This window comes from Megalopta genalis, chromosome 12 (genome assembly GCF_051020955.1).
Source record: "Megalopta genalis isolate 19385.01 chromosome 12, iyMegGena1_principal, whole genome shotgun sequence".
Taxonomy (NCBI): Eukaryota; Metazoa; Arthropoda; class Insecta; order Hymenoptera; family Halictidae; genus Megalopta; species Megalopta genalis.
In genome coordinates, this window is record NC_135024.1 from 3,837,121 (window position 1) to 3,864,433 (window position 27,313).

The 27,313-nt window shown below is 36.0% G+C and overlaps 1 protein-coding gene and 1 long non-coding RNA gene across 4 annotated transcripts in view; one reads left to right on the plus strand and one right to left on the minus strand.

Moving 5' to 3' along the window:
* Positions 1–264: 264 nt before the first annotated feature.
* spz3 (Spaetzle domain-containing protein 3) overlaps positions 265–27,313 on the plus strand; it is a 30,481-nt gene continuing 3,432 nt past the window's right edge. The window contains exons 1-7 of one of the 2 annotated variants that reach the window (XM_076525754.1): positions 265–609; positions 5,985–6,480; positions 9,012–9,500; positions 11,756–11,987; positions 24,760–24,884; positions 25,566–25,862; positions 26,857–26,982. In XM_076525754.1, the coding sequence (XP_076381869.1) occupies positions 9,022–9,500; positions 11,756–11,987; positions 24,760–24,884; positions 25,566–25,862; positions 26,857–26,982 (1,259 nt within the window). In that variant the 5' untranslated portion in view covers positions 265–609; positions 5,985–6,480; positions 9,012–9,021. Of the gene's footprint in view, positions 610–5,984; positions 6,481–7,395; positions 8,320–9,011; positions 9,501–11,755; positions 11,988–24,759; positions 24,885–25,565; positions 25,863–26,856; positions 26,983–27,313 lie in introns of those variants that run through there. The other variant, XM_076525753.1, reaches the window with a different exon arrangement.
* On the minus strand, positions 22,638–24,750 carry LOC143260436 (uncharacterized). Of its 2 annotated transcripts, none has more exons than XR_013034598.1 (2): positions 23,635–24,750; positions 22,638–22,938 (listed from the first exon to the last, which is right to left on the minus strand). It is a non-coding gene; the product is annotated as an uncharacterized LOC143260436 (long non-coding RNA). The 2 variants fall into 2 exon arrangements; XR_013034597.1 differs by having other exon boundaries at positions 23,477–24,750.

Sequence of the window (27,313 nt, forward strand, 5' to 3'; positions counted from 1 at the left end):
ATTCTCCCCATTTTTCACCGTCTTCGCTCGCATTCTCACCGTACGAGGGACACCCTCTGAAACCGGCGAGGTTCTCGCGCAAAAAGCGAACGCTGAATTTAACCAATCGCTCGGTACAAAAAGGTAGATCGTCGATCAGGATCGAAGGTAGGGAGCAACGACGGCGAGAGGAGAGGGGGAGGACATCAAGGAGCGGAAAGTGAGAGAGAACCCATAGGTCGCGCTACACTTCATGATCGGGGGACACCTCTCTTTTATCCCCGTTCTGGCCGAGTCGGAGTTAAAACGCTTCTCTTTTAGTTGTCGCTCGACAACGTAGCGTTTCGCGCGTCACGGACTCGCCTCTCGGCGACTTCAACGAGCGAGAACCCTCGCGTGTTCACACCACGTGTCCCGCGGATCCCTCGTGTCCCCGGCGGATCTCCTCTGTCCGCGTAGATCCTCTCTGGATCGCGGGCCCCGACGTTCCCGAGGAAAAGAGAAAAAAGAAGTAGACCGCCGAAAGTGAAAGCGAGGGGAAGAGATTTTTGTTTCGGTGCGTGTGCCCGTGCTTCCGCTGAGAATCTGCTGTCCGCGCATCAGCCACGGAGAATGGATCGCTGAGGACAGGTAAACTTTCGATCATGCTCGCCGATTACGTGCGCGACGTCTGCCTCTGCATTGACACTTCGCCACGGGCGCCGGACGAAACATCGAAAGTAAATTACGGCGACACGGGCGACGCGGATAAGCCTAATTTTCGGAGCCGCGGATCGTCCAATGCTTCGGGTTGAATTAACGTGGTCGAATTATGTTCGCATAGGCGCAAGTAATCGTGGTAACCCGTCTCGGGGTCTGCCAATCTGCGGACGGAGAACAATTTCTGCAATATTTTTGTTGCGTCGACTAACGCTCCAGATCGAATAATAATGTGGTTGGGAAACGTTTGCTTTAGCGAGCGAAACTTCAACGATTTAGTTCGACGTCTTGTAGCTCGGTGGAAGTTTTGGTAACGTTCGCCAACGCTCCGGGTATGAATAACAATTTGGTTGGAAAATGCTCGCTTCCGCGAAAGTAACGTTAGCAGTTTGGCTTGAAATTCGGTGGAAAGAAGGATGAATAATTGATTTGCGTAATTATCGACAGTAATTTCGTCCAAATCTCGTCGAGATGGAGATCAATTTTTATAAAAAATGTTTGCGACACATAGGTAGAAAAATAATAGAAATAATATCATAGAAGGAAGTTATTTTAGCGATTAACATTGAAGTCTCGTGACTGGACCGCAGATTTTATTCGTTTATCACAGAACTAATCTGATTACGTGCAAAATAGTAGAAATATATTTCAAGGATTCGAAGATTCTTCTTTTTCTCCTTCTTGAGCCTTTAGGGTCGCATCGACGGCTGAGTCATTAGCCACTAGATTAAGTAAGAGATGTTCATATCGTGTTTATTAACTATTTTGTTAATCGCAATCTTAACGAAATTATTGAGAGTGCGATGGAATGCATGTGAAGCTGCAGACGATTTCAATTATTTCTTTTATAATTATTGGAAATGTATGAACGTTTTCGTAGGAAATATTCGGACGAACTTTTTTATTTAGATGTACGATAAAAATTGTGATAAAAATTGTACTAAATCTAAAAAGATCGAATCTTATCATTGTTGCAAGTATAGTCGTAGTTCTAGTGTTAATATATTTTGTCTAACGCAATGGAAGACGACGATTGTATCTATTTCAACGTCTGCAACACTTTGTAACTTTAGAGCATTAATTAGTTAATTTACAAGCCTCCTTTCGGTTTATTAGTACATCCTAGTGTAATCCATTGTTCCACCAATTGTATGCGGCCAAAGAATAACTTTACTGTAATTTCGTATATATTTCGTGTATAATAATTTATATCGTTGTTAATTAATCGCATAATAATTTCGTATATATATTTCGTGTATATTTAGAACGATTCACACATTTTCCAAACGAAAAAATGGAGTATAATTATTTTAATAATATTTTATTTATTTATCCTCTAGTCTTTTATCTACCGTTATAAAATTTGAAATTTCACGAATTTATAGAGCTACATTTTTATACTATAAACGCTGTATCTTCGTTTCATAAAATTGATGGCACAAGACGTATAAGAGAAATAGCGACGCGTGTACTATGTCTTAGAATCGAAACAAGTTTGTGAAACGCGAACGCGTCGATAGAAAGATATTCGAGTGTTCTGGAAGGAATTATACGACGTCCTTTTTTTCGAAACGTAGAAGCCCGAAAGATCTGTGGGCCCCGTTTTCGGTGAAAGCATGCTTTGCATACTCGGTTCCGAAGAAAGTAATTCGATGGGCGAAAGTGACGAGCGGCAAAACTCGTTCGTACGCAGACGAATTTTATCGGTTCGCGTGTAGATTGACGAGAGGAGACGAGACGCGTTACATCTTACGTCTTCGCCGTTCCATGAACATCTTTCATGGGCACGTGGCACTCGCGATTCTCTCGTTTCCGTGCGAACCGGGTCCACACGCACATACCGACGTTCGCGTTCGCATAATTTGCATAATTTTCCTTCGTAAAGACACTCAACGATGCAAAGCTTCTTTGTTAAAATGGTATATCCAATTTACAAAATGTTTAATATTTATTCTAACACAGTCATACATTTGATGATAAAATCGGGAAGAAGAGAAAGTAGTACATAAAACGACAAGATCAATTTCTTACGAAATTCATCGGGATTGTTCATCAAATCCTTCGATTATTACGACACGTATTATATGTTCCAATAAAATGCCATAAATAATTTCTGCGCTAGCGGGACCACTTTACTTAGGGAAATTCCGTTTCATTTATTGAGAAAGCGTTCGTGTTGCATATGTATTTTTGGTGGACGATTGCATCAAGTGACGGAACGAGCTTTCTACGAACGAGTAAAAGAAAATGTCAGGAAAGTTTATTGCTTCATCGCGGAAAGATACGTTAGAATAGTTTATTGATCCTTCTATAACGTACATGTCGAAATAAAGAGATTGAAAACCATGTCTAGAATCCTTATTTTACTTGGGGACAATACCTGAAAACATTTTCAAACATTGTTCTCACAAATTTATATTGAAAAACAATTTCTTTACATCATTGAGCAAAGACGGTTCGCAATGTAGACTTTGCTTGATATTCTACGAAAGTTCTATGTTCACTCGACTTTCTCGAAATGGCCGAACCGTCAAATTTGGAATCGCGTAGAATTTCACTTTCTGCGTGCACAACGTGATTGTCGTGCAAAGAGCATATTATTAGAGCGCAAAAGAATTTTTCTCCTTGAATCTTGTTGTACGTTTGAGAAACCTCGAGGAATGAAAATATTAGCAAAAAATCAATTTATAATTTCTCTTAATCGAAAATTTTACAAAGTTAAACGAAGTTATATTACGCTAAAAATCATTTTGAGAACTGACCCAGGGTTTTGGCAATTTAAACTCTGGAAGAGATTTTTGAAAGTTGAAGAATAACGAAGAACACATTTACAACCATAGTTGCATTGCATTATATTGTGTTACATTACCTTACATTGGATTACATTACGTTACATTACGTTACATTACGTTACATTACATTACATTACATTACATTACATTACATTACATCACATTACATTAAGTTACATTACGTTACATTACATTACATTACATCGCATTACATTAAGTTACATTACGTTAAATTAACATTACATTACGTTACATTAACATTACATTACGTTACATTACATCACATTACATTACATCGCATTACATTACATCGCATTACATTACGTTATATTAACATTACATCACATTACGTTACATCGCATTATATTAAGTTACATTACGTTACATTAAATTATATTACATTATACTATACATACCATATATATTATTTTATATTATATTATATTATATTATATTATATTATATTATATTATATTATATTATATTATATTATATTATATTATATTATATTATATTATATTATATTATATTATATTATATACATTAGGTTTTGTTACATTATATTACTGAAGTAAACGAAGTCGTAAAAATTATCGTTATACACTATAATAATATAGTGTTTCGAAATCTGCATTTTTCCCACGAAACTGGGAAGAAAGTACGCTGACTAATTGGAAGCAGTTCCAAGAAGAAGTAACGAACACGTCCCGGAGAATATGTCGTACCAGAATGAAAAAATTAGGAAAGGGAGCTTAAATGCCATGGTCTTGTTCGCGAAACGTAACTGCGTGTTACGTATTGCGTAAGAAACCGACATAGACGCTGAAATCCTCGAAGATATGTTCCAGTGAACATTTGATATGTATTATATAAATCACTGGCTTAACGACACTGTTTCATAATTTTGGCATATTTAACGCTAAGCCTACCGAGCAATAAAAGTAACTGACGTGTGTTATGTACTCTTCGAGAATGATAAGATTGAATTTATTTCGACTTTTCGCCGTATTTATCGTAATGTTGTTCGAATTGAGAAATCTGTCTAGTCAATTTTTATAAAAGAGCCGCAATAATGTTGTCGATCGAAAAATAATATATGTGAAAACGGTTAAAACGGCAGGCATGGTAGGATCAGTGTAAGAATAAATTCGTGTATAATTTTAGTATAAATTTGTTCGAACAAGAACAGATTTTAATGCAAACTGGGTCCTCGATAATTTTATTAAATTATTTCTTAGAACCAAAACAGGAGAGTCAAATTTCTCCACGAAATTTTTGTTACGGACCGATTTCATGCTAAAATATTTGCGATGTATGTATTTGCGTGTACGATGCGTATAAAATAGTAGACACGTTTCATTTGCTAAAGATATTTTGCGGGGAATTTATTATCATTAAACTCAACCACTTTACGACCACATGAGGGATATCCTGCGACCAGATGTCCTTGTTCTAATGCTAGCAACAAGATATCTCGTGCATATTTTTGTTCTCACTAGATTACGAGTTATTCCATGATCGATCTGTACGATAATCAAATTGTAATTGATATTTAATGAAAAAATTCATTAGATTATAATACAGCTTTACAGAGAAGGGAAAAGCAGTAGTCGAGTCACGCTCATTTATTTCTTAGTATTGTAAAGGACAGTGTGGAACCGGTTTCATTCTATTTCTGTTTTCGATAGAAAAAATTCTCCATGAGATAATTATGCATTGTATATCGAGTTCTATTATCGAGCAGATCGATGCTCTACAGAGATGTATCGGAACAGTTGCAAAGAGCAATTACATTTGAATTTTCCAAAAATTTTAACAGGATATATTAATCTGCAAAATTCTCATTTTTATAAAATACACTATACTTGCATAAAGATTTGTCATTTAATAAGCGTGCAGGAATGTGACGTATATAATAATCAGTAAAAACAGAGTGACACCGTTTTATTAAAAAATAAATTTATGGCAATAAAAGGTAGGTAAAATTGAAAATTCTGAAAAAATTAATTGAAAGAAATTAAGAATGTTGGTATACCAATTTCAACTTATTAAAATTATCATAGAAACAAATAAAATTATACTTGGCTCGTTTGTCTTGCAATTGACACAGACAATATTTATTTTGCATAAAAATAGTCTAGATGTTAAATACACAATGTTTCGCAAGAATTAAATAGTGAAGAGTTCGAATCCATTCAGTCATGTATAATATTTCGTCATCTCTCATTTAGCAACAAAGTAGTAGACAATATCTTAATTAAAATTTTCAGAATTAAAGGCAAGATACTGTAGCCAAGTAATAGTTTGTTACTTGCTATAAACATTTTAATAAGTTAACGATAATGATCCTGTTAAATGCGTTCAATCCTTTTACTCTTTCGCGAGACACTGCGTCCGTCGCGTGATATTCTTTCAATCATGTCCTATAGCAGCATTAACAATGCTCCAAAAAAATGATTAATGTCCCCGTCGGCGACGTATCCGCTACATATCGACTTTTCTTTATCGTTTCAGGCCGATCTCGCGCTAACAGCAGTGCCACCGACGAAGGAAAAAGGAAAGGAAGACGATATTAATCATGTCGGAGTAATCGCGGCTCTCTGTGCCAGGAAAATAAGAATAGTTCGCGTTCCGAATAATCACGGGATATTTCAAACGTCGATCATGTTTCCGTATTTCCGAAGACGTAAAAGAGTCCTGACAGTTTCATTTTAGCACGCGCAAACGGGACATTTAAATCAAACAAAAAAAAAAATAAAAAAGATAACAAAATAAAAAAACAGTGACACTCGTGGTTTCGTGTATCGCCATATAAAAAATTGAAAATCGCTCGAACTGCTGCGTGACAAACAATTGATATTTGGAGATCGTAGCAATCATGGTTTTCGGAGCACGATGTCTATGGTCGTGAGCTGCCATTTTCAACGGGATCAGCGTCGCAGTGAGCACAGTTAAAGAACACGAAACAGGATCTAAGTTCTCTTCCAGGGGAGTTCACCTTCATTTTATAGTAAGTCTTACGCGAAGATGATTGCTAAAGCGTAAATGTTTAAGATGCAAAGTACATTACTTCGTAAAAAAAAGTGCCATTAATCCAGATGCGGCGTCCTTCTGGTAAGCAATTTGAATTCCCCGGGGAATTATTTCGTAACGTGTGTAATGTAATGCAGTTTATTGCTGTTCATTTAAAATATGCTGCCACAGCTTCCCAGAACTGGTGTTCGGGATTCACCTCCACCTCGGATCCTGAATATTTCCTGTAAAAATATACGAGACTGCTAAAAATAACTTTCATAGTATCCAAATTGATTTAGAGTCTCTGTAACATTATAATATATTATAGTATGTAATATGTTACAATATTATTATATTATTATTTATTGTTATTATTAAGGTAATAATAATAATAATAATATTAGAATATTATTTTACTATTATATTATATTATATATTAGTATTATAATATTATAACATACTATGTATTATATTATATATTAGTATTATAATATTATAACATACTATGTATTATGATATGTATTTATTATAATACATTACAACATTCCATGCACTCTAAATCAATCTGGTTACTATGAAACTTATTTTTAGTCATCTCGTATATTTTAGCAGGAAACATGGTGCATCCAAGGTTATAGTGAATCCCAAACAAATATTATTATAGTATTATAACATATTATATTATATTATACAATTCTGTACACATACAGAAGAAAATGTAAAGTTACCATTTTTCATATTATTTTAGGTATTTTTTAGGAAAATGATAACAATAATTAATTTTAAAAATATTAAAACCTAAATAATGCCAATTGAAACAAGAAAAGATATGCTTTACAAACAGCGCATAAATATTAAATGATCATGCCTTCTTTTAAAATACATTCTGAACTCGCTTTAACTTCGGCTAACAAATAGGGTATATCTGTATCGCAAAAGAAGTTTCCTCTTTCCTGTACATACGTTCCCTAAGCGTGTGTCGCATATTTTAAACGATTACATTTATCAAAGAAGGAAGGCAGTGGTCATAAATGAAATTCCTGTAAGTTACCCTACTTTGTCAAGGACAGCTTCGAGATCAGAATTTAAGATTAGCAGACTTCTTTCTTTTTCGCCCGCTGTTCCAGAGAACTTCTCTCTGATCAAAAACTATAAATCGAAGATCCGACGACGTTGAAACAAAACAAGCTCAACATCTTAATTATTAACGAGATAAGTCGAAAGAGTGTACATTCGTTGAAACACTAATGAGATTCGTTATCTGATAGTTCAACGCGTTAAGTGCCGAATATCGCGACTCCCAAAAAATTCTCTCAATATCAAAAATCATTCAACCAGTTAGCTGTTTTTGACTAACTGGTTCAAAAGGATACACGAGGAGTTAAAAAAAAACACACACATTCGATATTTATATGGTACACGGTGTATAGGATACGCTGTGCCGTGTAAAAGAGCCTCAGTGAACATAGGTCGAAAGGTCGACCGTTTCAGAAATATAAACATTTCTATTTGCTGGCACCGTGATTGACGTACTTGCTTCCATCGCGCGCGACGTTTACTTCAGTGTTTCTAAATTGCGTTCTGAATGTCCTCATTGCCGACGGCAGATTTCATCGAGAATCAGTCGGCTGTGAATCGACGATAGTGGATCTTATTAGCGTTGCATCAATATTACACACAGTTACTATCAATCGCGACGCTACTAGCAAACGAAAATGTTTGTATCACAGAAACGGTTGACCTTTCGACCTGTGCTTACTAAGGCTGTTTCACTTGTCAGCATAGTGTGTCCCATATACCAAACAAATATTGAATGCTTCTCCTTCGACACTCGGTAAACTCTGAGATTCTTTATTAAATCATATATTTCATAAAAATGTTGTATTTCAAGAAAATACGCAATTTAAACGAAATTACCGTCGCAAATACTAGTTTAACCCTTGTGTATTCGAAACATCCAAATAACATTCGGTTTCCGCAATACGTTATAATAAAAATGAATTCCAAATTCTAATAAATAGACCGCGGATTTTACGCGTTTATGGCAAAATTTGGTAGTTACAATTTAAAATAGCGCAAAGATTAAAGGAACTTTGAAATGTCAATCTATTCAATCTTTGATCTATTAAAATGATTAAAGACAGATTAAAGCCTTGCGACTTAGCTTCTATATTTTACAATCGATGCAATTTTTATTCTGCGTAAAAATCCGACGCTGCACTCGACGGCGTTGAAATCGTATAACTACAGTAATGTCTCTCTAATTGTCGCTCAGATTGTCCACGAAAATGGACAATTTGGGAAGAGGAGATACGATTATTCGAGTCTTGCGGCTCGTTTTTATAGTTACAAATTGTCAACAACTATAAAGATGAGCCGCAATGCTCGAATAATTGCATCTCCTCTTCCCAAAGTTAGGGAGACATTACTGTACCACTAAATGCACAAAGATCCGCAGTCTATCGTCAACGAATCCACACCGGATATCGATGAGAGATGATTTTCGAAAATCTGATTTGCGCACAGAACCGTGAAAATGTCGCTGGTCAACTTCACCTTGCCGTATCAGCCGGCAACGCCCACGCCGTTCTTTTACGGTGGCCAAACCGGAGGGCATCCGTCAGTGAACAACCTTCGTTTGAACGCGGTGCTTCCGCCAGCGCCGGCCCCAAACTTCAACGACCGCGAACCGTTCCAAAACGAGCCGTACATACCGCCCGCCGGTTATCAGCAGCAGAAACAGCATCAATCGAGCTTCACTAGGCAAACGAATTCGAACCAGTACGTCGAGCACTCGTCCTTCTCGTCGTCTCAGGACACGAGATACGACAATTACAATCAGGACTTCAGGAGGACTCAGCCGAGGCAGCAGCAGCAGCAACAACAACAGCAACAGATGAGACCGCCGTCTTCGATTCCTCAGCAACAGCAACGGGCCCAAGTCGACAGGGACCAGAGCAACCAGAGGACGTCGAGGATGCCTGAGGAAGAGAGCTATCCTGAGAGACCGAACGGGTAAATATCTTTCAATATACAGGGTGTCCCAAAATTATTGTGCAAGCGGCAAATGAGGGGAAAATATATTTCGTTCGCATACAAAATTTCATTGCTTCTCGGTCAATTGTTAGCGCAAGATCAATGAGACTTGAATAAATCAATTTTATTTAGCGCCAATGGATAGCTGATATCCTTCCGATTAAAATGAGTCCGAACACGATGCCAATCGGACTACTTTTATTGAAAAATGTATTATTATAGATCGTTTATTAATTAAACCGAGGATTGCTTAAATCGATGCGATTTACATCGTGCGTGGACTCATTTTAATCGGAAGAATGCCTATCTGTTGATCTATCTATCTATTAATCTACTATTATGAAAGTAAGCCGAAAATAATATGCGATTGGAAATTAAATTTTGACAGCGATATATGATTGAAAAATAAATTTTCTTTGAAACACGTTTATTTCTTACCGATCACGGTATGCCTGTAACGATTATCCTCGCGTGACACCCGATAAACTGCATATCAATGTTTTCATCGGACAGGAACAGTCATTGCTTAAGCAGCGAAAGTGGTTTACACAGTCACGTTAATTGTCCGTACAATTATTTATATAACGATCGGTTGAACGGTTCCTTCCTTGCGTGCCGTGCATTCCTAATGACTATCTGACGTATATCTGATGTGCTCGTTTATGGAGTCCCATTCCGGCGGCCCGGCAATTATGTCATCGATTTACAGGCGGCTCCATTTTGTGCGAACCATTTTTTCGCATTGCTGTTAACAGTAACTTTATTTTGTTTCAGATCAATGCTAAATTTATCCAGAGCATTTTACATTTATTTTACGATCGCCGTAACTATAAATATGATAAATAAATTAAAGTTTACAATAAATGTCCTTTACAAATTGGGCTTCAAATTATATGCATCTACGGATGAAACGGTTGATTATAAAACTGTTATTTATTAGCTGTATTGTTAACTGTGTTGTTATGTGTATTACAAAATATTGACAGGAAAACGTAATTTTTATTTCGTTTCTGTATCATGCGAATTAAAAAGATTTCAGTTTGCACAAAAATCCGCATCTATAATCGTTGCGAGTTAAAAGTCAAGCGAAAAAGAGATCCAATATTTAAATTAATTAAAAAAGGCTGCAATTTGAAAATTTATTTTGAAAATAATAAATAATATTTATTTCTCAAATAATTTTGCCTTTGCATTACTGTCGAATAAAAGAAAAGAAGATTGAGAAGTATAACTCTTTAGTAGATTGTTGTTTTTAATAGTTTAATCTTTATATCTTTTTGTAGTTCAATCTTTAAAATCGAATCACCGAAAGTGTTTCACATATTATGAAACTGGTAATATGACGTCACGTCTGTCGTCGCACAACTTATAGACACGAAGGTTATTCAACGTTTATCGAGTGTTTCTTTTTTTGTTTTTGCAAAGATCGAGATAACATATCTACCTTGTATAATTGATGGAAAATTCCCTGATTAAACGTCCCTTTCTTTGAGACTCGACTTCTGCGCGCCCATTAACTCCATGAAATTCCCCATTTTTTTGGTAGAACTTTCTACACCTTGCTCTTGAGCTACACCGTGCGTTAATTGCTTTTCATTATTACGTAACGTAAGCGTTCTCGTTATCGCGTGTAATGCGTCAAATTGCGAAAAATACTTTCGTCCGATCGAACTTCTTGCGAGGAATTCGTCGGAAACGTTTAAAGTATTCCGCGATGATTATATCGGGAGCTCGTTATACCTCTCGTCGGATTACGAAGAGGCTGCGGGGTTGATATAATCGCGGCGCATACGGTCGCTAAATATTGATTAAACTGTAACAGAGTTCTTAATTAATGGTCTCTGAAATTAAATAAAATTCTGTTTCTTTCGTGAATAGTTTCGATGCTTAATTTTACCGTGCTGTAACTTTGAGAACTTTTGTATAACTAATGAAATTTATTTGATTGAAAGTACACAGGAAATTCTGCTTCTTTCACGGACGATTCGGTACTTAATTTTACTTTTGTATAACTAGTGAAGCTCATTTGATTGGAAGTACAGATAAAATTAATTTGTCTATAGTTTAACTTTCCGAAATTGGTTGCTATGAACGAAACCTTGATTAAAAGCACACGTAAAATACTATTAAAAATTCTCAGCAAATTGTAACTACTTTCGTAGCATTTTTAAAAAAATTTAGCACGAATGCATAAAGCGATTGTTAATTATGGCATGGGATTTCGATGATTGAAGGTACACGAGAGTTAGCGGCGAAGGTGGTCCAGGCACGAAAACTTCGATCCACGCTGTCCTGGATTACGACGACGATTTCGATGACTATTACGACGACGACGAGCAAGACATTCCGAAAGACGCCCACGTCACGCCCATCCAAGGCCCAATTTTTTTGAAAAATGGTTCAGTCCCCGTGGTGCCGTTATACTCTTACCCACAATTGAACAATGGTACCTTCGTCCAGATACCGGTGAGTTCGCCTACTACATTCGTAGAATGACTAACACTCCTTCCCTCTTTCGATTTAAAACATTCCAAAGTATTTTATTTGCGAATTACCATTACGTGAAACATAATATAATTTAATTACTAAACCGCGGATCTTTATGCGTATTCGCAATTTCGTACGCCATTTTACTGAAATTATCATTAAAGAAAAGTTTCCTTCGTCACCTAAACGATTACCAACTATGAAAAGAAAAGAAAAGAAAAATGCTATTAGACTTGGCTAATTTATACCTTTTCTTGCATTTTAAAAATTCGATCTATTAAACACATTTTACAGAAATTGGAATTTTTGTTAAGCAAATGCTTTTCAAATTGTTCGCGTAAGCTTAAATTTGATTGGTCAGATTTGATTTCGACGGTCTTCGAAGTTCGATTCCTGAAATATAACTTAATGTAATTAACGTTAGTAACTTAAGACTGGATTTTCCTTGTCGAAAGAATTTTTAGCAAAAGAAACCACCTTCGAGCTATTCGAGCGTTCTTTCGGAAAAGGAAGAAAGGGTTCAGCAGAGCTAGCCAATAGTTCCATTGAAAGGCGAAGAAACCTCTTAAGGTCGAACTCCTTGCAAAAATATGCAGCTCAGCTATACGGTATGCAATTTGCATATGCTCTCCGTATTTGGATGTTCCTCTCCTTTCTCCTTATCTATCGATGTAAAGACACTCGTTACCTCGTGTAAGAATGGCCATATAGTATGAGTTTTACCTTGCGCCATTTGTAGTACCTCCGTGCGCGCATTTACATAGCGCCGTGAATATGCTTCTGCATTATAAAAATCGTTTACGATCACTTTTCCTGGACGCAGACCATCGTATTCGCGAATTCAACACTTAATTATTATCCGCATTGCTGTTTCAAACCGCGAGCCCGTGTAAACACTGTGTCATGTTAATGCAATTGCATTACAATTGCAAATGCAGTTCCAATATTCATGTGCCGTTTGTTTAAGCAAATTCGAATAACGTAACTAATTGCGAGATATTACATAAGAATTTCAGGTTCGGTTATTAACTTAAAAGTTAAGTAAACAATGCTTCTATTTGGATTCGGAAATGGAAACAATTGAACAACGAACGCCGAACTAACTATACATTTTTAATGCGCGATATCGATTTGATATTGTTAAATTCATTTTGTAAAACTACGAATAAATTCGTAAATAATTTCATCGAACACCTTCGAACAAGTAAATTCGGTTTCAGATTCTACTGACAGAGGAAAGTTAGCGATTATTTAAACAGTTTTAGCATTTCTCTGGCTCGAAAATTTGAGGAAACGAAGGTCTAAATGATACGTCATTGTATAAAGTATATTTTTAGATTTTTGGTAGCATTTTCTAACGTTTCCGTCCAAATAGTTCTAAAACAACTATGCGGATCACAAATAATACATGTCTGACACGCTGGCAGTGCAATAGAGAATAAATACTATTTTCGAGGCAGCGAACGCGTCTAAAAATATTCTGCAGGCCCGTGCAAACACATCTCAACAAACGCGACACTAATGCGAGATTAAACGTGCGCACGTACGAAAGTCAATTGCAAGCGTTCGCAGCCATGACACTGTCGATTCTATAACGTTGTTTTGTTCATGCAATTCTTACAATTGCTGAGTAACAATGGCGTGACTCATAGGCTGCTGGAACGGAAGAATTGTGAGTAGAAAGTATTAGCGAGTTGCTGCTCGCACACAACCTACGATCATAGAATAGATAAGCAGGTTTCGTCAAGCTTTAGTCCCCCTGCATCAAGATCTAGCGTAGATCAGGGAAGTTCCAATAAATCTGTTCGACGATTATGATCTCGAAGTTCAAAAAGTGTATCGCAACCTTCGCGATGATCGTGAACCACGTACGTTTTTCCCCCCGGTAAAATAATTGACGATTTTGCCAGCAGTGAAGCTGTTTCGAAGAATTCAGAAAATATTTCAAACTTTCAGAAGCTTCGAGAACATTCGGGTCAATTCTTTCTCCCTGATAGAACAATTATTATTCGCTCAGTTAAAATCGTTCTTTAGTCGATAGCGATTTCCATTTGCGAAGGAGATAATTTATTTATTAAATATTTACATAGTTATATATTTTTATCATCGATATTCTTCTCTGAACGCTTTTGTAAATAATGACCGCAGTAGAGTTGCTGTTATCATTTTGTTACGCATTTATTTATAGATTTTAAGGAACAGATTTTTAAGGAAAAGTAAAATTCCGCGAAACGAAGACATTCATCCTTTTTCACATCGATTTTCTGTCTTTCTATATTGTACGCTTACGTGTTGTGTTAAATTAATTAATATAGAAAATTGATACTAAATCGTATCAATCATTGGTAGGTGTAAATCGTTTGGGAAAACGTGACAACAGAAATAATTGTACTTAAACAAGAACATAACATCGAATCACATTTTTAAATGAAATTTACGCCTTCAATGAAATCTTTGGACTTTATCGAACCGAAAAAATATCGTACACCAAAATTTAAGAGATCACTGCAAGCAGAAGGTTTCGGTCCTCAAGTCAATGTAATGATCGGTCACTAAAACGATTTTCCGTCATATTATACAAAAACATGTTCACGCAAAGAAAACGAACGATGCTCGTCGATAGTAAAACCTTCAAGCTTTCGAACGAGTCTAGAATTATTATAATACAACCCTTGTCCACGAAATTATGACAGTTCAAATAACGAAGAATTCGTCGTCGAGCATAGGTGCGCGACAACTTTTTGAAGTCACTGTAGGCATTTAAGCCTTCCGTCGGTGTTCGTTCATGTACCTTCGAAGAACACGGCAGCCAATGGACTCCCACTTGAGGTACGATGGCACACGATCGAGGATCGTTCGAAAGGTGATCGAACGCGGTCGTGGATACAGGAACACTCAAAGACTGTATCGCGGTGGCGTGACATTTCCCCGCAGCACCCATGACCCCGGGTATCTTCCTTAGAATCTCGCAAACGTACGATCAGCTGGGTGCATGCACCTCGGTTACACTTGCTCAGGTGTTTCCCTCGTGTCCCCTTTTGCCGCTATCGCTGCTCATTTCTCCTGCTGCGGATCCATACGTTCTGGAAGAATTTCCAGCACGACACCGCCATGACGCCGGGGTCGATCGGCGTGCTGACATTGAGACCGTAACCCTTCGACTGCATTGACCATCCTGGCCTCCAGTTTCGCTCGTCGAAGATAAATACGAAACTACTGATCGTCAAAATGTTCGCGATGTTTAGGCCTTATATTAGGTCTACCGGAAACTTCTGTCTGATAATGTCATTGCAAATTTCAATAGATATGCACATATTCATTTGAGACATATATTTTTGAAAAATGTTGCTCACAAATTGCCATCACGCTGGCAAGAGGTCATAAGTAACGACGGAAATTATATTGTACAATAAATATTACTAAATTTATGAAAAATCTATTATTTCCTTTCATTTCTCAAACGGACAGAACTTTCCGGTAGACCTTATATTATTAAATTCTTCCTAATTTTCCTTCAGCTTGCAAACGAAAATGGATCATTTGGAGAGAGGGGATACGATCGTTCGAGCCCCGCGGCTCATTTTTATAGTTGGCGATCGTCAAGAATTATAAAAACGAGGTGCAAGACTCTCTCTCTCTCTCTCTCGAATAATCGCGTCTCCTCTTCCAAATTGTAAATTTTTGTTTACAAGCTGAAAAAAAATTGCGAAGAATTTGCTGTATATTTGAGGAAAGTAGGATCTCGTAATTTGTTCAATAAATAAAGCTTTCATTCTTTAGCGTGCTCCTGTATGGAATTCTTAATTATTATATTTTTACGAGGTTTTCGTAACTTTTATTCTCAAACCTTACGAAATCTAATATGATAAGGTTTACTGTACAAAATGGCATTTTTAGTAAATGCAGTATAGCTTTTATTAAATAAAATGATCGAATGGAATTGTATGCTAAATTTTAGAAAGTTACTTGAAAAAGGAATTTACGTTTTTGTAGAAAAAAGAATTTGCGTAAAAAGTGAGAATAAAAGAATATGCTAAACCCTTTGCACTCGGATGTCCTCCCTCAGGAATCTATTGGTAATTATGGCACTATCAAAATTCCAAATTATCAATGCAATCTTATATCAGATTCTACTTAAATGGTATAATTATTTCCAACGTTATATCATTTTATATTTTCTTCTCTATTTTGACACTAATTTTTAACTAGGTTTTGAAATTCGTCCTTAGTCCTTTTTAGACTACAAAGGATTGAACTAATATTTTCCACGATAATTGTTAACCTCCTAGTTTCGATTTCATTAATTAAACGACTTTAATATCGTGGAAACGTTTTGGCATCGATATTCGGCATTCGACGCGTTAAAGCGTCAGTTAAAGCGTTCAAATTGTTGGCAGCTGAGGCAAGAAAATTCTCCGAACGCCAAAGTTTAATTTCATTCAATTTTTCGTTTTGCAGTATTGTATGGTATGTAGATCGTGAATCTATAAATGTTCTCGGACTAATGGTTGCGATTCGAAATTCTGACAACATCTCGCGTCGGTAATAGTCCGATGGGCGACAGACGTCCAGCGTTTAGTACTGTAAGAAAATAACATGGACGTATACTTCAGGGTTATACACACTACTTTATCAACGTGCGTGACCAGTCGTGATTACACGCAGTAGCATGCAAATCATAATAACGCGTATTAACATAGTAAGAAGGTTCCAGCGTAGCGAATGCTTTTACTCGCGAAACTAGGTGAAAATCATAGTTACATTAAGTTATATTATTATTCAAATCATAGTTATGTTAATATAATCATAGCTGTAATAAGTGATCGATGCAATCATACGTCGTTACGTTTTTCTTCTAATTTCTTTAATTTTTCAAATTACTTTTTACAATTACAGTACTCTAACATGTACCGTTATACTTACATCGCATACAATTATTCAATTTTTAGCAAATATAATAAAAATAAATAAATTGCTGTTATACTGGGAATAACGGTAAGACTGACAGGTCCACAACAAAAATATGTATCTCCTAAAACATATTTTGAAAAATTCACGAATAAAGCTGAGAATGACGTTGAACATCGTCTAGTTGTAAAAATAGTCCGTTGTTCGATGGTTAAATATTTTTTTCCCTTAAACAAATCATGGCTAAGCTCGAAACGGTGTTACCGCCGCTGCTAATAAATTCAACGCGTTACGTCGACGCTGTGTAACACTCGAACGGTGGACCTTTTTTATTAGAAATATCAACCGAGTATATTTAAAGTCGTTTATAATTCTATTTATCTATTTTGTTCGCCATATTTTTTGGAAATACTCTTTCTAGACACGTTAGTTTTAACGATACGTTAATTACACGTTAACGAAACGTGTGAAAATCTAAATTAATTGTTAGAATTACTAGTTAAACTGTTAGTTAGACTGTTAAATTAACAGTCTAAATACTAAGAAGATTAACAAATAAAAAAATAGTCAAATAGCTGAAAAAAAGATACTAGAAAAAAACTACGAAAATAGTAAAAAAAAAACTAACGAGAGCCGAGCCAAGCTAGCCGAGTATTAATCCTGGGAACAGTTTCGTACGCACGTACTAAAGTAATCTCACGCATTTACCGGTCCATATTCATCGGCCACGAAGCGTAACATCGCGATCTTCAAGATCAGATCACCCATTCGGAAGCAATTTGGTCGATGTCCTTGTCCGACCGTTGTCCACCGTTCCGCGGGAGAAGAAAGTCAAGGAGAAACAGGCTTGACTTTTATGTAAAGTGGTATTGTTGCCAGTTATTCGAATTAAGATTCGGGTATTTTCGGCTGGAACGGCGACTGGACAAACGTTCGAGCGTTGAGCAATCGATTCGATTTCGAAGCTAAGATACGGCGATTCTACAATGACAGAAATTCCACGTTTCCTCCTGAAATTGTAGCGAGTAACGTTGATATAATATAATATTATTATCAAATTAGACCTAATGACTTGAATTTCTTAAGATATTCGATTTAAATCGTAGCGAGTAACGTTAATGTAATATAATATTATTATCAAATTAGTCCTAATGACTTGAATTTTTTAAGATATTCGATTTAAATCGTAGCGAGTAACGTTAATATAATATAATATTATTATCAAATTAGTCCTAATGACTTGAATTTGTTAAGATATTCGATTACAGTTTATCGCAATATAGCAAGTATATGTATAGTTTACAGTTATAGTTATAGCTTATAGTTGGTCTAGTTCATTGGACAATGAGTGAAACGATAGAACGGTTACTTGCAATAAATTACAGCGTCAGGTTTCATTTTCGTTGATTTATACGGTAAATCGTTTTGCATATGAGACGTTTTGAATTGAACTAATCCCGTGCGAAACATATTTAAACAATAGAGAATTCTGATATCGAAAGAGAGATCCTACTGTATTTAGTTCTATTGAAATGTTCCGTTCAGACTTGAATAATAACTGGAAAACGATACCAAACTTTAGACTGCACTTACATAAGGTATTCGGATGTGTACGAATTACTTTCCATTTTTAACGAGCACAGAATGTGACAGGAGAAATTCTCAATTCGTTGATACATTTCACTCGTTGCGTCATGGAACGTAATATGTACCGTGGACCTCGAGCTACTTTTGGTTATTCTATCCACAGAATCGAGAATAATCGTTCGACTGTCCACTCCCATTAACGCTGCAGAATCATTAAATCGGTTCAATGTCGGTCAAGCCGAGCTTAGAATCGATTTGGCGCGAATTATTGTTCCTTTCACTCGACGCAGTTGTCCGCGACCGGGTGTCAGGGTTCTAGAACACGAATAACAGTACTCACGCATGCTTATATGTATAGTTGATAAACTGGAGAAGAACGAGAATTTTAGGAACACTTTCTGAAAAAAACTAATGAACCTCTCCCGAAGAAATTAATTAATCTTTTCCGAAAAAAACTTGATCAACCTCATCCGAAAAAGTTGCTTGAATGTATACCGAACGGTTAATCATTACGTTCGGTACTTCCACGATTAATCATAGATTAAATACATAGATTACATGTTAATATACTATTAGATGATTCTCGATTAAAGATTGACACGAAAGTGCATCACTGTGACTATTAGTGAAAATTCTGCATCCAGCAAGATAAGTATTGTATGAAATAATGATTTCATTGCATCGAGGATTCCTATACGTCTCTAAAATTTCTACGCAAGATATATTTATACAGGATGTCCCACAATTATAGTACTTCTGGGAAATGAGGGATTCCTGAGGTAATTCGAAGCAACTTTCTCCTTTACAAAAATGTTCTTCGAGGCATCGTTCACGAGTTATTCACGAAAAACGCTGACCAATGAGAGGCGAGCTCGGCCGACGCGATGCGGGCGAGCCAACGAGCGGTCGAAGTCCAGTTCCGCTCATTGGCTCGGCAGTCTCGCGCCAGTTGATCTCGCCTCCCATTGGTCACTGTTTTTCGTTAATAACTCGTAAACAAAGCCGCGGATTGCAATTTCGCTGAGGAAAAAGTTACTTCAAATGACTTCATGAATCCCTCATTTCCCGGAAACACCATAATTTTGGGACGCCCTGTATAAACGTGTTTCAGCTAATTGAGTTTTGCTATCATGCAAAGTGCATTTAGAACGAGGAGAAGATCGGGACGGTTTCCTGGTTGTCAGAAACCATACAAATTACGCTGCGATCTCCCCAAGTAGCCTCGCAGCCGGAAAACAAGATTTATCCTCGAGCCGTTTCAGCAGTAATCGTTCGAATCGATTAAAATGGTCGTCGCTTCAAAGACGCGATTATGTGTTCGATAAACGAATGCGGCTGGTATAATCCCCGGAATGTCGCAATCGAGAAGAAGCCCGCCGAAGAGGAGCGTGCGACAGACTTTAATGTCTCTGTTGAACGTTTTCCCGTGTTTCACTTTAAAGACTATCGTACCAGGAAAAAGACACGGAGACCTCGGTCGATGTCGGAGTCGCGCGAAGTAATTCATTCAATTTTATAACGATTCTTACACAATCCGTCTATTATAATTCGAACGCTTTCACGAACAGGTGTTGGTCAATTATACGCAACTATAAAAGCGATAACCGCGCGGTCCCTTGATGCTCGATAGTGCGAATAAAACGTTGAAACACTCATTAATTTTCTAACACGTCGTTCGTGAACGCGACACACGCGGAGAGTAAAATAATTTTACCGTTTGTAAATCGTGTAGTCGCGACATTTATGGTCCGTGAAACGTAAGGTCGAACGTTTACCAGAAATTACTCGTCGTAAATTACGATCGTCGCGTATATGTTTGTATTACGAATTTGCAAACGGAATGTTCGTAATTAAGCGTAAAGTGAATATTTCACTTCTGTTCAACGACTTAATATTTAAAGAACATTGTACGAGGCGATTGTCCGAAGACGAGCTTCGATGAAAATAAATTGAATATCGGTGTCAAGAAATTTTGAATAACAACGCGCAACGCATTGTTGTCGTACTTTGATGAATCATAAATCGAAATGCAAGATTAAGTAGCGTTCTTCTAATTTTGTGCAGCATTTGACTCGGTTACTTTGTACCGTGGGCTCGTATTTCAATATTTGTCGAAAATAGACGCGCCGAGTTTCGACGCCGCACGCCTCGATTCGTATGAAAAGCTGTGATTGACTTGCGTAGATAGACACCGCATGATTCATATCTGGCGGTAAATGCATCACGTTGATCATACTTCTCTCGTGTACACGAAGGCTCGCGTCTCGAGTCAATGACGCCTACCGGCTGCTGAATGAAGACGCGAGTGTGGGATGATGATCGTTGCCGGAGCCGACTTCCGGTTATAGATCAGCAATTTCGCAACCGCTTGTGTCTGAACAACGTTGATCGCGGACAATGCTCACTGATCTCGGCGGGAAAATTTTAGCGACAACTCGATAAATAATGTCATTCAATTAACAATTCCATCGTCGCTTCGAAAATGATTTACGGTTGTCTAATGGATTAAAGTGTTGACAGGATATAGGGAAAAATTTAGCTTAGCAGAGGTTTCGTCATAGCCGAACGGATATAATTGAAAAGTACAATCTTTAATAAAAGTACAGTTTCTAAGCTGAATTTTCGAAAATCGAAAAGTATAGAAATGTATATAATTCACAGTTTAACGTTTCGAAAATTACCGTTTAAGAGGGATGCAAAGAAGAGTTTGATGAAACTACTAAAAATTTTATTCATTTTTCTGGTTGAACGAAGATAATATTCTGTGAATAACGTATTCTACTGTAACTGAACGAAAGATGAATTGTTTTAAGTAGTATAACATGAATATATTAATTTAATAATTAATGGACTTTAATATAATAGGATTTTTTAATATAATTTTATAATAGGACTTTAATATAAATATAATATAATTTAATTATTAATGGACTGTGAATCTTTATGCAAACTGTCATTTTTATACGTCATTTTAAAAAAAGTTGAACTCAAGGAAAGCTTCATTTTACAGATAAAAGATTACAAATTGTAAAAACAAGTTAAAGATATTCCTGAACCGTGTTAATTTATATATATATATTTTTTTTGCATTTACAAAATCTGCACATAATATAAATGCGTAAAGATCCGCGGTCTAATTATTAACGTTAATTCTATCACCGTCGATCGGTTTCATATTTTATAGTTAACAATTACTAAGGTTATCAATTACTAAGGTCCATGGAGAATGATTCAACAAATTCCTTTTTCTAATAATATTTGTTAAGATATTCAATATTGTAATTTTTCTAAAGCTCCATTTATTTTTAATGTCCAGTTTATCAGCATATTAATTATAAATTCGCATAGAATTGAGAAATGTTTCAAATAATTTAGAATCAACGCTTTTAGCTTTAGTGATTTTTCTCGTTTGGGACGATCTACTCTGTTCTGTAACATTGTGCAATGTTGCGTCCTCGCGGTACAAAGTACGTTTTGGGTGGATTAGAAAGAAGTTTGGGTAAAAAGTGGAGGGACATTATGCAGCTACACCTCCACGCGTAATTTCGTTGGAAGTTGCTGTCCTGTGGCTATGACCACGATCGTGCTCAAAATCTGCTAAGCTAACGAGTCTCGAGCTTCCGGTGGCCAACACTAATTAGAGGACTTTCCGGTAAACTACAAATAGCTAAACACAAATTTGTTTTGCGATCGATATTGTCAGCCGCCCTAAGCGTCGAATTTGCTTCGTTGAAATTTCATATTTCTAACGTCATTAAAGTCTGACCGCATAAATAGTTCAGCCATACATTATTACGGAGTAAACAACTCTACTTGGTTATGCGGTCTCTTTTTAGATTATAGTTCTCGAAAAATGCAACTTTTTTTTAATTACAAAGTTAGACATCGAAACGAAAACATCAAAATGATTGCAAAACATACAAATTATTACAAAACAGAAAAATTGTCACAGAACGTAATAATAATTAAAGAACATAAGAATGATTATAAATTGTTATAAAAATTTCAAGAAAACTTCAAAAATTACTACAAAACATAGAATATATATAGAAATCTATTTCACTGTAGGTAAAACTGTTCATGAAAACTGTTGAATTTCAATAAAAATCAAAATTCAATCAATCAAATCAAAAATCAATCTGGCAAATGGTTTTTTTATGTTTCGCCTAATATGATTCAATCGATATATAATGAAACGTAAAAATATTACGTAAAAATATTATACAGTTATGTAAATATGTTTGCAGACATCGGACACACTTAAGTTATTTATCTTCTCACACATTTTCTCATTAGCTTCTTTTCACTTCGACAATAACCATCGAGGTTGATCTTCCTACAACACGATTGTTTCCTCATTCCAAACGTCCTTGCGACCGGTCGTGGGTGTCCTGCAAACGTTACCGAAGCCCGATGTACATATGCGCGACGTTTCCTAGAAAGAAAAAGAAACTTTATATTTACCGCATGCCACGTATACGGTGACAGCTTTTTCATTTGGATTTAATCATCCACCGGAGAAAGACCAAATTTGGGTCGCTGCCCGGGTTGGACTTTAATTTACAATTCGATCTTTACAATTTAATTGGAAGTTCTCCTAAATCAAATTAATGTATAATTAAATTAATAATAAAATAATAAATTATATTAAATTATTAATTATATAAAAATAATAAATTATATTGAATTAATAATTATATTAAATTAATAAGTGACTAATAATGTATAATAAATAAATAATATTAAAATAATACAAATTGATGCTTTTATTTCCTATAAAATTTCCATCGGATCGATTATTTTCTCAAAAATCTAATAAACTAAATAGAGTGAAAAAATTCATATAAATTTTATCTTCCATAAAATTTTGTGTAAATCAATGATTCTCTTAAAATGTTCAGTAAATCAATGATTCTCTTAAAATGTTCGGTAAATCAATTATTTTCTTCGAATTTCCAGTATAAATTCATTACCCTCTGAAAACTCCATTAAACGAAATCGATATAGGTGTAATCGAAATTCATATTTCCTCCCCTCGTGCGCGTCTACCTTTTTCATGTTCCCGGAACATTTCGCTCCGTAAAATCGACCCTCGAAAAACGACTTGGAACGTCGCGTAGGGAGTACATACGTTTATTGTGTGTCCTTATCGTAGTTTTTCATAGACAGCATCTAGAACTGGGACACGTGGGCCAAGTTTGCCTTTCGCGAAGCCCGAGGCACGTACGATCGAGCCACTTTTATCGGTCGCACGTTGCGTAGGTGCGAATGAACGCCGTCTCACGAGCCGTAAGGTATCGAATCATCGATAGACCGTTGCGCATACAGGTTGCACTTGTACTTGCACCGGCGTTCGTAGCCGTTGTTCGTCCGTCTCGCGTGTCCGACGCGAATATAATATACGAAACGGTCACGTGCACGTTGCGCGAGGCGTGGTGTTGCTCGATATATCGACCGTTCATCCACCCTCAGGATCGTTTTATCAAGGATCCCTTCCCGCCTGCCTCGTATTTCCACAGACTTGTAATTTCCCGGTAAGATATCACGGCTCTGTTCCTGCTGTATCTCTCAAGGATTTTTCTACTCTGCACGCCGACCGATGCTCAATCTTATCTTCGTTCCTTATTTTGGTCTTATGGTAATTCCGCCCGGGCCCGCGCGTTCTACATTCGAAGCTCCTTTCGTCGGCGAAAAAATTTAATTACGGCCGGTGCGCTCGATCGAACTCGTTCGATAGAACTCCGCCAGCTTTCTCCATCGAGTCGATTATTTTCTGAAAAATCTAACAAATTAAATTGACGTGAAAAAGTCGAAAGAGAGTATAAAAAGCCAAAATTAAGTCAAAATTGAAGTCAGAACTCGTTTAAATTTTGTCTCCCATAAAATTTTTAGTTAATCGACGATTCTCTTAAAATCTTCAGTCGGATTAAACATGGAAAACCAAAGAATTTTCATTGCTGCAAGAGATTTGCGATCTCTGAATTCTGGAGAATTGCAAATGCAACGCTGCACTCGACTGCAATCTAGAATCCATTGGACAATATTTTCTAAACTTGTCAATGTGTAAAATGATTGATTGCTCGCGGACTGTTTATGAATAATCTGTTTACACCAACTTTATTGCTAACAAAATTATTGCTACAATTTGTATTGCTATACAGTATGCAATGTGTTTACATTACAATTACGTGTAACAAACTGATACAAATAATTCAATGATAAATTTTGAACAGGCAAACACATCTCTTTGTTACAGATCCTTTGGACCGCTCTTTCGGTTGCTCTAGGTGTCGAATTAAGGGGCGACTTGATACGCGGTGTGCCGTGTATCAAAAAGTTTCACCAGCTGTTCTGCCCAACTGCCGGAAACGCGTACCCAATGTAATTATTAGAATAAGTGTCGTAATCTGAAATTAAATTAGATACTCCGATCGGAATCAATACTACTATGCTCTTGAAGTAAAATTAATTTATGTGACCGAAATATACATAGGTTCACGGAATATTATTACTATTATTAATATCTTGATTTCAGCTTCGCAGTTGCGCAATTTGAACTCGGCTCACGATTTCATTATACAGATTCATCTGATGTCACACATTCTTTTCTTCTTCATTCTCGCCAATTAAAACCTGAAATCTAACGTTTATTATATCATATTTCATTATCTCCTATTATATTATATTGCATTAAATTACATTAACCTACTTTCCACTGTGCTATAGTATAGTATACTATGTTCCAGTACGTTATTTGAAAGCAACTTTACTCATCTTCTTTTCTTAAACTATTTAATTTATTTAATACAAAGGTTTTCCAAATGAAATATTCAAATCGATGATCGAAATGAGTGAACGTTCAGGCACTCGCAGATAATTATGTTTCGCAATATTCGGTGACAATGAGCCCGCTAGAAATTATAATTATATTCTGCTATTGATCTATTAATTATAGTCCGCTTTATAATTATATATTTCGTGCGAAATATAGTAAGAATGACGGAGAAGTAATGGACAACGGTAGGAGACAGAATAAAAGCAATGCGATTAAAATGTTCCCAGAGAGCGGATAGAGCGTTTTATTGATGAAAATAAGGCGTTAATGAGGAGGATGTACGGCGACTTTGAAATGAGCTCGGGATATGGTCCACCGACGAGAGAACCCGGCCATCGGACACGCAGGAGAAGAAAAAGCAGAGAAGCTAGAAAACACGACCACCCGGACGGCGGGCCTAGTCTTCGGGACACGTTAGATCCGGATGCCGGGACGAACGGCGGTGACTCATTTTTCGCTCACATCAGAAACACCAGAAATCCTAGGCAATCTCCTGGAAAGAGCCAAAACAACGAGAGCGGAAGGTGAGGCAACACGAGAACTTCAAATACCATTGTCCAACAAATTCAATCCTTTGAGAACGAATAACCGACGTAGCGAAAACATTATGTTTCTGTGTAGTATGTTACTTTAGACATTGCGAATACATTATTTGATTGCGTACAGTCGCGTCGGATAGTATGCTGACGCCCTTAAAGCGCAATAATGTTTTTCAAACTTGACTAAACGACTGTAATTTTTTATCAGGTAATAGAGGAATTAGTTTACTAGATAGTGATAAAAATATCCTTTTTTTAATTTTATTATAACTTGTTTAACTTTCTTTTATTTTTACGGTTTTTGTATTTGACCTATTCATTCTTGTCATAAATCCATAAAATTCTGTGCCTAGTTATATTCATATAGTAATATAATATTTATATCAATTAATATTCATATTAATATTCATATAATAATATTATATTCATATATATAGCAGTGTTCATATTAATATTCATATAATAATATTATATTCATATATATAGCAATGTTCATATTAATATTCATATAATAATATTATATTCATATATATAGCAATGTTCATATTAATATTCATATAATAATATTATATTCATATATATAGCAATATTCATATTAATATTCATATAATAATATTATATTCATATATATAGCAATAATATTCATATAGCAATATTCATATTAATATTCATATTAATAAAACTTATCTTAGCGCAGAAAGTAACAAATTTTGTTACTACAATTAATTAAAAAATAGACTATCGTAATAGGCAGCTACTACAATGAATTAAAAGATAGAAATCAAGATTTTAACAGTTTGCACTGTTTTTCGAGGATTATCGCGAACATGAAATGATCTTTTATTCACACTTCAACAGTTTGATGGCATTTTTATTTGGCGTTGTTATCGATTGGTACCAAAAAGAAAATAATTTCTGTTGCGCGATGCAGTTTTCAAGTAAACAGGATGCACGAAGAATCGAATTTCGGCTTTTTCAGAGTTGATGCATGCGAATCTAAAGTCGAAATCGTGACGCCGTATTGGGCGAGCAACAGCGCTGGAAAAATTCGTGCGATTGTGAACACACAGCACTTCGAACAGGCTATTCACCAAGAAGTTTGCTCGTAAGTATACGTCGGAATGCGTTTCCAACCGCAGAGAAAACTTTGACACCGTACACCTTAACTTGTTATTTATTTACGTCACGAATGCGATAGTTTCGCTCGAAGATCACGACCAGAAAATAAATGGAAATCTCATTCCAACCATACTTCCTGAAAAAAAACTTGTCGAAACTCTCAAGAATATGCCAAAATTTTGGCTGCATCTATATTAAAAACTATACTACCCTTATTACATTTTAAGTACAACTTGAATTCGATGATAAATTTTGTTGTCATTGTATTTTAATTACGTTTTTAATTATATGCGCCAATTTTATTTAAATTTTAGTAT